This window comes from Falco punctatus, assembly GCF_963210335.1.
Source record: "Falco punctatus genome assembly, chromosome: 19".
Taxonomy (NCBI): domain Eukaryota; kingdom Metazoa; phylum Chordata; class Aves; order Falconiformes; family Falconidae; genus Falco; species Falco punctatus.
In genome coordinates this window covers 2,222,003-2,236,492 of record NC_137599.1, presented here as the reverse complement: position 1 = coordinate 2,236,492, position 14,490 = coordinate 2,222,003, and the positions used below count along the sequence as shown (strand labels likewise).

The 14,490-nt window shown below is 43.7% G+C and overlaps 1 protein-coding gene across 1 annotated transcript; it reads left to right on the top strand.

Moving 5' to 3' along the window:
• The first annotated feature begins 10 nt into the window (after positions 1-10).
• Positions 11-10,311, top strand: FBXO47 (F-box protein 47). Its single transcript, XM_080369541.1, has 10 exons — positions 11-202; positions 627-797; positions 3,612-3,688; positions 4,240-4,317; positions 5,428-5,536; positions 6,451-6,627; positions 7,202-7,348; positions 7,955-8,097; positions 8,489-8,648; positions 9,304-10,311. The coding sequence occupies exons 1-10, from the start codon at positions 22-24 to the stop codon at positions 9,420-9,422; spliced, it is 1,362 nt and encodes a 453-aa protein (XP_080225667.1). The 5' UTR covers positions 11-21; the 3' UTR covers positions 9,423-10,311.
• Positions 10,312-14,490: the final 4,179 nt, after the last annotated feature.

The window sequence follows — 14,490 nt, the reverse complement described above, 5'->3', positions numbered from 1 at the left end:
ATTTATGGGACTAAGGGAACAATGCCATCCACTGCAGGGAGCAGCTACACCCTGATTCCGAACCAGAAATACAGACGCAGTAACCGTCGCTCCAGACAGTGCTGCAACGTCTTGGACGAAGATTCCCAATCTCTGTCAACACTTGGCTATTTTCAAACACTTCCATTAGAGATCTTTCAAATGGTATTGAATTATCTTTCAGGTGAGACTCTAATAAGAAAAGGTATTACTTCCAATATCTGAAAACTACCACAGAAATTTTCCATTTACAAAAAGCCATTATTATTTAAAATGTTTAGCTTTTATCTGGCTGAAGTCATTTTACGTGACTTATTCTCTGAGTTTTCAGCTTTTATGTATGAAGAACCAAATGACCAAAACTTAAATGATAACTATAAACTATTTGAAGTGGGTTTTGCCTATTATGTGTGAAAATTATTCCTTAGATCTGTTCTTTTCTAATTACTACAGTTTGTTGGCAAAGGAGATAAATGGTAATTAAATTTCATTTTATTTGTAAATCTTATTTCTCGGCCTATTTTTGAAGTAAGATAGAGTTACTGACTAGCAATCAGCATTTTTCTTGCAGTAAAGATTTACAAGTATACCGGTTTTTGCTTTTTCAGTAAAGGATATCAGCCTGCTGAGCATGGTGTCGAAAACCATCAGCAACCGCCTTATTAATTACATCTCAACCCCATCAGGAAACCGAAGGCTTTTATTGCAAGACTTCCATAACCTTGGGCTACCTGGCAAGAGAGAAGGATCCTATATTTTAGAGCACTACAAATCTCTAGGTGATCCTTTAATGCAAATGGTAACAATTAGAGGAGAACCAAACTCGCTTAAAAGGTTTCTTCTGTTATATGCATTGATCGGTAAAATGCTGAGGATGTGGCCCAAATCATTTGCGCAGCTCTCTCTGAAAGTGAAGTTCCTCACCGTGCCAAAGAGCCCACTCAAATACCATTAACTGGCAGGGGGAGGTGGGAGGAATTACCTGAAGCAATTCCAAAAGCTCTTAGTTATGGAAAAAATAATGTATGTTCTGCCTCCCCTATGTTGATTTCTTCCCATTAAATGGTAAGCAGGGGCTGGGCAGAGGATCAGTTCTCAGTAGTAGGTGTTTCCAAATTTAGTTTGTTTGGACACCACCACTGGAAATTGCAGCAGAAACCAAGGCTCCCAGGCCCCACGCTAACTGAAGGAATTTGGCTGCCTGGACTGCCTTCATGTATCCCTTCGGAGTAACTCACATTCCTCAGTCTGGGAAATGTAGCTGCAGTACTTAAACCCAGCCTAATTCTAAAGTGACCAACAACAGTTGCCATCAGAAAGACTCCTCGATAGTCTACTTGAGATGTGTTACAGATGACATTCCACTTAGAAAAGAAGTATGCTCATCACAAAAATGTTATCACAGTTGTCAGTGACTAGCATTCCCCTCGGCAGCTTTGTATCAGAGTTCAAAGGCTGAAATGGGCATGAAGAACACATTTTCCTCTCACTCTTAGCTTAAGGGCAACGTGAAAATGCCTACACTTCTGCTGTCATGGTATACCATGTGCTAACTAAACCCTTTCTGCGTGAAAAGATTCACCTGTTCTTTCTTTCAGCTGCTCAGACCTTTTTTTTGGCGCAGCGTAATAGAAATCCAAATCAAAATATCGCGGGTTCGATGGTAATGAAGAGTGTGGTATAGCCTCAAATTCAAAAGCGTTTGCTTTTTAATTTTTCTGCTAATTTTAAAACCACACTGATTCTAATTCATTCTAAAGCATTCTATCAGAGAAGCAAATTAAATTAAGGCATAATTTGATCTAATTACTGTTACCTATCTGATTAAAAAAAAAGTTGTTTATTTGACAGAGAATAAAATGATGCCACAGTTAGATGCAGAATTGTAAGTATGGTTTGAACTCAAGACATTAAATAAAAGGCATACACAAGGTAAAGGAACACTGTTAAAGTCATTTAGACCAAAGACCTCCTATTGTAAGCAAGCCATGTAGGCTTTGAGGTATCTTAAAATAATCTTAGTGGTTTGTTTTTAAAATGAAGCCTGAAACCCCTACAATTCTTAAAAAAAAATCAAAATTAGTTTGGGCTTTGTAGTAATCACATACAAAATGGCAACAACTTCTTTAAATGGAGGTGTGAACCCATTGCTGTAGCAGGCCTAGTAGTAAAAACATGACATATTCAAAATATAAAGATCATTGGCAATATCTGTCTCATCAGTGGAATGCTCAAGAGAACGTTTTTGGCAAGAGGTTAGTTACAAAATCAATATTTACTTTACAGCAGGAAAGACAGGACTCAATGGGAAAAATTCATTCCCATTCAGAGAGCCTGATCAGGGTCTATGTATTACATAAATCTCACTTAAACTTGGAGGGGTCTGGCTCCACTCAATTCCATGGTAAAAATGTTCCAGTACTTGTAATTGGGTCAGAATTTCAGTCACTGTTTAAAATGGACTTGAGCTGTGATGGTGGCACTGTCCTTCTGCACAGCGGGGGTTTTGCTGTGTAACACCAGGAACAGTACGTTTTTCTCAACCCGTTTTACTCAATGTAATATTTGCAACTGATCTGCAACTACACTGTCTTAACCGTTTCAACTGTTCTGCAGGGAGTTCTCTCCAAAGTCCAATCTAGTCAATAGAAAATTGACTTGACTGAGCTTTGGACCATGTCCTAGCCTGATGAATAAATTCTGTCTGTCATGTAGGAATGCTGCCGCACTTCTAAATAAGGAAAGAGTCAATTTAGAACCACGGTAAATGCATAAAGTAGTTTTTTACATTGGAGGAATTATGTATGTTTTGAGAGACTGACAATTCAGACAAAAAAAGGCCCATTCCACCGCTGCCCCCCCACCCCCAGCACATGCTCTTCACTGAATGTCTTGGTTAATTAACAAACAAGATGTATATATTTTATTCTGGTAAAAGTTTTTGAAGAGCAGGCTGTTAACCCATTTTCTCTCAGTAGTATAGAAAAAAACTCTGCTTAACAAACAGCTGTTCCACACTATAATAAACTCCAGACTTTAACATCCTAAACACATACCGGTTCGGTCCTATATAGGAAAATAATTTTACCTCTTAGCTATGTTTTACATTAACACAGTTTAGAATATTTTCTTTTTAGAGCATGTGGCTATCTTGAAAAAAGTTTTGGAAGCTTGGCTTTCCATGATGTAAGGGGAAAACCAGCGTTCCCCAGGGTACTGTTAAAAGAGGTGCCACAAGTAACATTTATTTCCAATATTTTTAACAGCTGTAATTCTAAAACCAATATAGTAATTTTAATAGGGCTCCAACTGTGATGAACAGGGCCTTTAAAACAACACAATAAACAAGTTATGGCATAAGTTGCCATACTCCCTGACAACATTTATTTAGTAAAGGATGTCCCCTCTACAAAAGCATATCCATCCCTTCTCCAAAGCACTGATTACTATTTGTGCTGCTCTTTTCACCTTGCAGTAGCAGCTTTTCCTCACTGGTGCATGCATGCATGTGATGTGAATGCTTAAGCTAACTCAGCGACGGATGTGCCATGTATGTATACTCATAGTCGTGTATGTATTCATTTTGTTCACAGGATTGTTGCTTAAAAGATGCACGCTTCTATTACCTACCAAAGATAGGCTGAAGTATACACACAAGATTCTCTCAGAAGTAAGTTCACATTCCTTTAACTGATGTTTCGAATTGTCCCTCGCGCTTACAGTACGGTTTCTATAAGGCAGCCACTAGCTGAATTGTGCCTTTTACTATCCCTTTGCTGGAGTTCATTACTACTGTGTAGTATTTATTGATTTGAAATCAGTCTCTTTTTAATAACAGAAAAGCCTAAGCCAGCATATTGAACGCAAGGCTGTTCTACCGAGATTTCGTATTCCAAGGCCTGTGGGTTTCAGTTTGGGGACTACCAGAAATTCTGTGAGAGCACAGCTCTTCATAGAAACGTTACCCTCCTGAGAACAGGATTGCTCCTCTTAGAGACATTTTACACACCCGTTTGACCGCAGTTTTGAACTTAATGCTGAGCTCTAACACCTAAACACTCTAAACCTAGGCACAGTAACTTGTTTCCTTATACAATAAGGGAAGGGAGTCTTTCTGTAACTCTCTAATCGGTATTGAAGTACACAAGCAGGACAGAGCATTTTCGATCACAGGAATTAGCTTATGGGCAGTGACAAATTACTAGTGTTTTGCATTTGCAGGTTTCCTGTTTTAAACTTAACGGGTGTCCGAGTCCTTTGCATTGTTTAGGATTACAGTGCTATGGGGTATTTTTACAGGTACAGTATCTTTATGGAGAGAAGGCAAGTATTACAAATATAAAAGAAAATTAAGATAATTTTCTAAATTCGTCTGTGTTTTTGCAAGATACTTAGAAGCATAAGATGGTTTTGAGCCTTGGGGGGTAGCAGGGGAAGGTATTTATTCACACAGTTCTCTGAATTTCCTTTCTGGTTGTTAAAGTTGCTGATGTGACTCTTGAGAATTGCTTCGTCTGAATTTCCCTACCAACCAGTATGGATTTTGATTAGTGATTTATTATCTAAGAAGACATGGGAGAAGTGCAGCATTTTATTACACAGCTTCAAATTCACAACTCAAGAGCAGAGACGTTTTAGTTTAAAAAGGAAATGGCTATACACATCATATGCCAGAATATTTTTGTTAACTTGTGGTAGCTTAAAATTAATTAAAAATAAAAATCAAAATCAGTGTCAAATGAATTAGTACAGCAGGCCACAGCTTATGTACTGTAATAACTACTGTGATTGCAAATATGCAGTAAAACACTACGGGTAGGACCCTTTTAAACACTACTTGAGGTATTCGATTGTGAGGTGTTAGAATTGTCGTAATGGAGGCTTTACTGGAGAGTAACTTTGTTAGGGAAAAAATAAAATCTGCAGAAGCAAATTCTGTCTTAGAAGAACAGGCATTTTGAGCACATTTTAAATGCATTTAAGTCATAGAAACTTGTGCATACAGGTCCTGTATACATATGCAGCATTAAAAAAAATTATATTTCTGTGGTTTAGAGTTACAGATAATTATTTGTGCTGGGACATTTGTCTTTTAGCAAATACCTTTGTGTACTTTTTCACATAATGTTCAAAAATAAGGTCTTGGCCCTGAATGTGTAACAGCATTAGCAGCTTTTGATTCTGGGCTGCAATAAGCTTAAGTAAAACCCCTGCAGCAGATAATGGTTTCCCTGCACTTGTCAGGGAGATGCTGTGCAGACACCACACTCCAGGTATGACACCTTCCCTTTCTGCTCTTCTAACAAATTGCAGGACAGACTGTATTTAGCTAATGGGAGAAATGGCATTGTGACCTAAATCTATGGCTCAACAGCTTCATTTTTACCCCCTTTCTTTTGCCATCTTCAGATCCTAACAGCAGGCTGGGATGAATTAGAGTGCCACCGGGTTTTTAATTTCCTCTGTGAGCTGAGCAATTTAGCCCATAAAGTACAGACAGTTGTCAGCAGCAAACCAGGTAATCATCAAAGCAGACAAAAGTTCTACAAAATCAAAATGTGCTATCACAGAGAAGGTAGAAAGTGGATCTTCATTACTGCAAACAAAGTGTGTCTAGAATTGAGAACTTTTCAGCTCAGCTAAGCCTTGTAGTGCCAAGCCTTTCCTGACTCTCACGTATGTTCTCTTAGCTCTGATACTACGCCGAAAGTGGGCACTCTAAAGCAAATACTTGGCTTTCATATAGATGAATACAGCTATCTTTTCTTCATTAAAAGCAAAGATAAATGCTTTTGTCTTTGACGCTTATCCTGCAGTGAAGAGGATTATCTTGAAAGGTGTTTAGTTGGTTTTTTTAATCAATCCATTATCAAACCAATGCATATGTTATGTATATATGTAAACAGTAACATGGACTCGAAACTTCCCTACTGTACACCAATGCCAGTGAAATCAATGGGAATGAAACCAACACAGAAATAAAGTGATGCGGTAAAAAGTTAGGTTTAATATTTCTGGAACACTGATGTGGCACGTGCCTCTCAAGAAATTCTCCTGTTACCCAGCACAGAACTGGGTATTTCTGCGGAATACTTCATACACAGCCACATACACTGTTCCTCTTTCCACTTACTGATGCCAAAAACCAGAAACCAAAAAACGTAGCTGAGCGCCCTTGAAGACATGCATGAGTTACTGCAGAAAGGTATCAGAGGGCACATCAATAGATTCTGTGACCTGAATTAGTGCAATGTACCCAAAAGAGCCAGACTCAGGAAGTAACAGCTGAGAATTTCATTAAATCCCCCTAGATGTTCTTAGGCAGCTTTAAGAAAATCGTTCTTTCTCTTCCTATGAAAAAAAAAAAGAAAGTGATCATCTGTATCATGCAAGGCTTAATGGATTTATAATATCTGCATTCTTTTACCCCAGGAAGTGCCCGAAAGCTAGAGCTGCGGATAAGGTTATACTGTCGTAGCGTCTTGTTGAACCACTGGAATCGTCGAAGTGATTCTGCATTTTGGTTGACTCGTATTTTAAAGCCATGGCCTATGGTTAATCAAGCTCGCCTGCTGTATATCATCTTTGGACCAGTGTCCTCTCTTGACGGCGAGTAGTCTGGGGGGGTTAATTTTCAAAGTCTGTTGCCTGAGAATGAGGTTTCCTCGCAGGATGCAGCATTTCTGAAAACTGAGCTTTATGCAAATAACGTGTAATTATGTTGCCTAGAAAAAAATAATTCTGCTTAACCAGGCCTCACTAACATACATAAAATACAGAAAATATATATATGTGTATTATATATACACACACCCATATATATATATGTTATAATTCAAGTGAAGAAATTGCACCTCTGTTCCTCTATTCTCCCCTGCTTAGTTAGCTCAAATACACCTCAAAGCAGTATCTGTTTCCCTGAAGAAAAGCATGTTTTCTTACTTAATTATTAGACCTGGGTTTCTTTAAATCACCCTTTGATTCATGCTGCAGCTACCACCGTCCCTACTAAAATGACGTATGGAAAAAAAAAATATCTCGTGTCCCAAAGACCGAGTTGTGTTACCTGAATTCCTCTCCTGATTCTGCTGCAAGGCCCAGTTTAGCACCTTCCTTGTTTAAAAAAAAAATTAATCAAATTACATTGTCACTTAATAGCAGTTGTGATTAATATATTGCTCAGGACACGTGGTTTGGCAGAGAATGATAGAAGGACCAACAGATGAGACCAGTCTGAAAGGTCTAGCAGATGCGATTAAACTGCTGTACGATACAGAAGCTAGAGAATGGACAGCAGATGATGTTATCAGTCTTGTGGATGAGCTGTCAGGTGTGTTTTTGCCTTTGTCATTAACCTGTAGGATTCTGCGATCGTGCCCTCCAAATCTGGCAATAAGTGTGTTTCAGACGCGCAGGTGCCTTGGGAAACCAACTGCCGTATTCCTCATGGTAGCTGTGGCATAACTGGAAAAGTCATTACCCTTGGAAGCCAGGCAGTAGCTGGGATGAGAGAGACCCAGCACTGCTTACAAATTCAGGCTGTCTTTCCCCACGGTGAAATATTTTAAGAATCTGTGCAGGCCTTTAAAATTCAAGTCTTGTCTAGCCATTATTAAGGAAATGTCCAAGCTGTCTAAGCTGAAAACATAATGTTTGCTCAAGCCAAAATTCTACTGAACAATGTTAATGGCTCCATTGAAAGTTAGTTTTGGGTGAGATTGTATCACATAAGCTGTCGTGAAGAGCTCTAACTGTATTGCCAGTAGGAATTGCTTGTATGAGTTCATCGCTGCAATTGTATTCCGGGGGGTATCCCCTCACAAATTCTGGGTCAAATCAAAGCCAACAATTCATAAATTCACACCTTCCAGAACAGTTATTATGGCACTCCTTTCTTTTTGTTCAAAGATCACTAAAATTCTGTTTTATTACAAAGTCATTCCCCGGGAGTGGCTCATGGAGAACAATGCTCGGCTTCTAATTCTGAGTGGAAACAGCATTTGCTTCACTTTCATGGCCAGTAAAGCTGTGAATGGGAGAGCCGTCGAGTTAGCCAGGCTCATGGTCTTCCTGGCTTTGGTGAGTACTACTGAACAGAGCAGGCTCAGCCCTTCTGTCTCCTTACCCCGGGATTTGCTTTTTCAGACTTGAAAAGTTTCCCCACCTACTCCCACACACCAGGAGTAAGTCCAGCAGAAGGCTCGGGACTCTTCCACTCCCTGGTCCTGTCCGGCACATCTCTGCCAGCCAGCAGGCCTGTCCTCGAGCAGTCCCGCTAGCAGCGTCTCTGTTAACAATGCAACAATAAGAACAACCTCTACGTCCTCGTAACAAACCCCGATTTTCCAGGCCACGACTGCTACTGATCCAGTCATTCATTAGAATAGTTAATTCTACAAATTAATCTTGCCTTTTATAACCTTATGCTCCTCATGAATAGCTTGTTTCTAATATTTCCTGTCTACGTCAGGTCTGCGAGAAGGACCTATACTGCATGGACTGGGCAGTAAAAATGATGCAGAAGGTCTGCAAAGTTTTCAGCACTCCGGGGGAGAGAAACAACTTCCTGCAGTGCGTGGAGAACGCCTTTGCCCACATGATCATGGATATGTTACAGGCAGTACTGTCCGGTAAGCCCGCAGGTCTGCTAGCCGGGACAAGCTCGTTAATCAGGAGCTGGCACTGACCGAGGCATCGAGCGAGGCAGCATGGCATTGCAGCCTGTCCTCCCTCCATCCTCCCCAGGCGGAACAATATCAGAGCGCCTCAAGTTCTTTTGGTAGCGTAAAATAATCAATCAAGTGTCAAAATTGGGAGAGACATTTATTTTAAGCGTTCTCTCTTGTCTAAGAGATTCCTAGTCCCTCCAGAGCACTGGGCCCGAGGTCCTTTTGGGCTGTGCTGAAACGCAGGTGCTGAGCAGCCGCCAGCCGGTTCAACTCCACAAGCTGCAGTTGCTCCCTGTCCACAGCTTGTCAGCCTTGATAAAACCTCAAAACTGATTACGATGGCAAGCTGTAAAGATGAACAGCCCGCTCACTTAGGACAGATTTTTGTCTTAACGCACAATTGTTCTTGTCCATCTTTGGACAAGCTGGTGAAGGAATTTTGGAGAGAGTCGCCTGTGTTATTTCACAGCTGTCCTGCCATCAGGTGCGGTAGTTGATGCCTCATAAATCTAAGCAGAGGCTGCTGATTCAGCCTCTGCTGAAAACACTGAATGAGTAAGATTTATCTCCTTTAGTGTTAGTAATAATTTAAAAAATGTTTTCTTTGGCCTAGTAGGGGATCGTGATGAAGAGGACACCAGCTTTCTGAATTTGTTTCACCTTATAAACGCACAAGCAAACTTCCATAAAGAAATCCTGTACCTGACCATGAGAAACACCACCACCCCCCCTTGATGCTCTGAATTTTACTGACTCTTGCTTTACTCCTGCTGGATTTTTCTTCCTTTTAAAAAAAAAAAACACATTTGCAAAGCAGTGCCCAATTAAATTTTAATTTTCCATTCCAGTAAGAGCTGGAGTGGCAGTGGGAGAAGCCAGTGACATACATGTCAGACCAGCTGAATGAGCTCATGGAACCATTGGGGACCTCTGAGTGTTCACAGTGGAGTTGTGTGTGTTTTGCTCCTCTGAGGCTGCATTAAGACGCGCTGAGGAAGCAGGCTGGGGGCCTCTCGTTTGGGAACATAAACCGCATTCTTTTCCCACTGTGTATGTTTGCATACACAATAAAAGTGACATGGTTTTCATATTTGATGTGCATACACAAATTGAAGAATGTTAGCTTAGTTCAGAACCAAAAACATTTTGATCTTTTAATTTTGTTTTCTCTTGGGAATCGGAGGAGAAAGAGACAGACATAATTAGAGAAGCACAGCCACATTTTTCCAGGATCTCTCTCGCTAACTCTTACATTCTGCGACAGAAGTGCTCCGTAGATTGCACATGCAGTTTTAGCAGAAAGAGGTGATTCTTGAAAGCAATTTAACTGCTTTGATCAAGCAAAGCCATTTCCCCCCCCCTCAAACTACAGGTGCCTTTTAACCATAAAGCAGAAGAAACTTCAAATCCTTCTCCCTGCCCAGCCTCATAATGGAACTGTTGAAGTGTATTTGCCTTTATAGGACTTAGCTAAGTTGAAGACGCACGTTAAACACACATAGGCTAAGATCACCATTTCATTGACGTATATAAATGTTTGCTACTTATAAAAGGTTTTGATTTTCTGCTGTACTGCCTTCAAAACAAAAGTAAGTAACACATAATAAAAAGCACTTACTTTACTGTGTGTTGTTTACAACTTGGCTGTTTTCTTCACATTATTAAATAGCCGCCTTCTCCACCTGAACCACTTCCCAAATGTTTTAGTGTTCCTTCAGGACCAGATTTTAGCTGCAGGGAGCCAGGTTTCGCTTTGGAAGCTGGTCTTCAACTGCTGGAAACAGCTAAAGTGGTACCAATTTATCTCAGCTGCCCCCACCTTGATTTCATCAGTAATGACCTGACAGCAGCTCTGTAATGATCTGCTTGGAAGTTTGCATGTTAAAAATTCCTGTGACATTTGTTGAATATACAATTACAGGCAGGATTTGACTACATTAAGGAGTGGATATGGGATATAAATTTGCTGAGGATCTTTGCAGTGTGCCAGTAGATGGCAGAGGTGAAACCTTCCCTGAGAGGAGTGTCTGCAAGCAATTCCTTCTTACATCCCTTTTTTTCTGGCTGTTTGAAGGTTATGTTGAAGAGCACCCTGCAATCCTACAGTTGTGCTGCAGCTACGTATTATTTCTGAAGTAAGCATGATGCAAGACTATTTGTCTGCTACCTAGCCAGTGAACTGAATGCCTCCAAAGTGATCCCTAAGGAACTCAAAATATGAGGAGAACACGGACTCGCAGTGCATAGAGTGACAGGGAAATACAGCCAAGAAGCCGCTGAGGTGGAATGCTATGGCCCAGATCATTAGCTGTCCCTTCCGTTATGCACAGGAATCGCTGCTGATAAATAATCTCCATAGCTGGAATCCAGAAGAATGGAGTGGAGCCTCGAGCCACCGCATCTTCTCGGCCCATTGTATTTCTGGTGTGTAATGCTGCTTCGCCGCGCTGCCACACAAAGACCACAGGGCTGGCGAAGCTTCTCTGCCTGTCTCATCTCCCGGGACCGAGGACACAGCGGCAATAAATTACAGCCCGTTACAAGGGATGCCATTATGTGAGCGCAGCAATACAGGAAAAGTAAGTTCTTTGATTCACTGGCAGCAGTCAACAAAGATGAAATGTCAGCTCTGCTGGCACTAGCTCAGCCTCGCAGCAGATCCTTCAGAAATGGAAGTTTTACTTGGCTTCCTATTGTGAATTATTGATGGCATTATTAATTATTATTAACTGCTTTTTTTCTTACATACCTAATAGCTCAGCAAGTGTTTGGCATTAGTTTTTACAGCATTCATATGTCCACCGGTGTTTCCGCCAGATGAGGACTTTCCTCCCCAAAGGATCAAAGCTCAAACCCACCCCAGCGGTACTTCCCAGATCAGTTTTGTTCCAGTTCCAGAGGCCTTGCAGCCTCCTTTTCCAGTAGCACCCTCTGATGGGCTCTGGCAATTAAACACCACTGGGCTAATGGCGTCCAGGTGGGGAGCCCTGGGCAGCACCGTGCGCCAGAGGAGCTGGGACAGTGATACTTGACAAAATGGTGTTTTCCTTCTGCTGCCAGATTTTAACTGCTGCCGTGGGGAGCCGATAAAAACCTCCCAGGTTGAGAAGCAAAATTCCCCCTCCCGTGCCAGTGTAGCTCTTTTCAGTGCTGGGCTGCACCCTGACTGCAATCTGAGCTGCGGAGAACCCTACCCCATCTGCTAAAGAGCTGTCCCTGTCTGCTGCGGCCCTTTGCCTGTCTGCGAACACCTCTCCCACCTGGCGTTTCAATCCCATTGCAGGGCTGAGTCGCTTCACCTTCCAGCACAGAGCTGGCTGATTTGGGACATGGAGGAAGGGATTGTTATGCATAGCTGATGCATTTGTAAGGCCCTCTGAGGGGAGAGGAGCCTTCGAAGTAAGAGAAAATTATTGTTCCTGGTTTCACACTCAGCTGAGTTTCCATTCCATGCATTCCTCGTTACTCACTCTCTCTTAATCACTGCAGATGTTGACATCAGATACAGACTCACGAAGCGGAGGTTATTGAGAACATGACTTATGCCTGAAGAAATTCCTCCCAGAATATTTCAAGCTTCTGATTTTCGACTATATTTGGTGGTGGAGAAAGGAGCAGCTTTTCTGCATCTCCAGGGCTCAGCAGTGTGGGACCGCCCTGGGTAGCTGGGGCTGAGGCTGGTGCTCTGAGAACACGCTCGGGAGCAAAGTCACCAACTTTGTGTTTCTCCCAGGAGTTTTACTAACAGGAAATTGCAGTGTCAAATATTCAGCTGGCAGCACTAACCGCATCCAGCATTCCCAGACTCTGAAATCCTTCTTTCTGTAAACACCGTCTTCTGAAAGTCTTACCCACCAATTCCCATGCACCCTGGCCGTGCCCGGCACAGCCCCTGCTCTCCCTGGATCCTGTTATTGGATGGTGCCATCGTTAACTAATGGGACACGAACAGTGTTTATTGCTTAGAAAAAAAAATATTGCAGGGAGAGGCCAGGCATATGAATATTTTGTCTTCTAGGAGGATGAAACTTGCAGCCTGAAAACCCCATTGCGTGTGACTGACAGTGTAAGGGCAGGGATTGATGCAGGGCTTCATAAAAGGACAGGAAAAATCCTCCTGATGCCCCACATACCTTCCCAGACCTCTCCAAGCTGGGGGAAATTAAGCTCTGAAATGTTCTTTCCATCCCACAGAAATTTCCATCCTATTAAAAATGTTCCTTTTTCTGTGCTGAGATTAACCGAGACCTCCCAGAGTTTCCCTGAACATCAGTGAGGGACCTCGTGAGGGTGAGCCACAGCTCGGGCAGGGCACAGCCTGCTCCAGATCCCTGATCCAGAGAGGATCCAGAGAGGATCAGGGACCCCTCCGGAGCAGCTGCTCATGCTGGGGGATGCAGAGGTGTCCTGGCACGGTTTGCTGCTGTCTCACCGCTCCCGGGGCTCGCAGGCTGCCCCGTGTACCCCCGCAGAAGCAGGGTGTGCTCCTGGAGCCGTGCGTGCCCCAGCCCTGCAGTCGATGCATGGGGACGCCTTTCAGCAGAGTCAACGCCAGCGGACACGTTCGCTCTCCCGCATCATTCCTCTTTATTTCATTTCCTTGAACAGTTTTCATTAAAAATATAACTGCTTTTCTAAAATAAAACTCGACCGACCGACCTCGGAAGCGCTCATCCCGAGGGGCTACGCCACACGGCGGGGGGCAGAACCCTTTGTATCCCCCTGGGATGAGGCGTGCGTCACCGGGATCAACCCATGTCTCGGCAGCGGGGTGTCACCTGGCAGCCCTCTCCCCTGCCACCCCATTGCCCCCTTTGCCCCACGTGGCCGCCCCGCTTGGCCCCCTCCGCAGCGCCCCGGTGCCAGCCCAGCCACGGCGGCTCGCTCCCCGTTTGCTCGCAGAGGGTTAACGCTTTTCCAGAAGGCTCCGAGGGAGACGGACAAGGCGGTGGCTGTGGAAGAGAAAGGAGAGGCTTTGAGAGCTTCAGGACATGCCGAGATGGTGAAGGGTGGGCATGGCAGTGTGTGGGCGCACAGGACGTGGCAGCAGCCCCCCTCCTCCCTGCGTGGGGGGGCAGAGGCACTGGGAACCCCTCCCTTTGCCTCCTTTAAAATGCAACCGGGATCCCTTCTTGCTTCTCCCCTGAGCTGTTTTATTTCTCTCCCTCTTGGGCACAAAAGGCCCAAGTTCGTGCTGTGGCGCTATCAAAGCCAGAGAGCAGCTTTTCCAAATGGGGAAGGGCTGATAAACCCAGCAGGGAGAGCCCAGCAGCCACACAAGAGCTGCCGCACGTTCAGCGGGCTGATTTATATAAAATCATGTGGCCTGATTTATAAAATCAACCCTGGTGCCCTCCTTCCAGCCCTGAGCAGGAAACAGCTCGGCTGCCTCGGCCAGGCGGAGGGAGCAGCAGCCAAAGAAAACAGCATTAAACCCCAAATCATCCCCTCTCCCCCCCGCTCCCTGGACATGTTTCTTCCCAGAAATTAAATGGGATGAGGAGCAATCGGCTCACCTGGACGCTGTTTTGCTTGCGAGGCTGATGCTGAGCTGCATCTTCCCCAGCATCGCTCTAGAGCATGTAAATGATGTAGGAGAGGATCACCAGGCCGATGATGGCAAAAAACATCAAGATGAAAATATCCAGCATGGTGGGGCAGGGGCTGCCGGGCCCCCCGCGGCGTGGGAAGGGGATGCTCGGCAGAGAGCCACCGCTTGGCTCAGCGTCCTCCCCTCCCAGCCGGAGCACAGCTCGCTCTGCTCAGGGTGGAGAGATGATGCCGGAGCTGATGGAGCTGCTTT

Coding starts and splice junctions, on each gene's coding strand:
- FBXO47 (XM_080369541.1), top strand. CDS start 22: ATGCCATCCACTGCAGGGAGCAGCTACACCCTGATTCCGAACCAGAAA. Junction 203..626: donor GGTATTGAATTATCTTTCAG/GTGAGACTCTAA, acceptor TTGCTTTTTCAG/TAAAGGATATCAGCCTGCTG. Junction 3,689..4,239: donor CACACAAGATTCTCTCAGAA/GTAAGTTCACAT, acceptor TTGCATTTGCAG/GTTTCCTGTTTTAAACTTAA.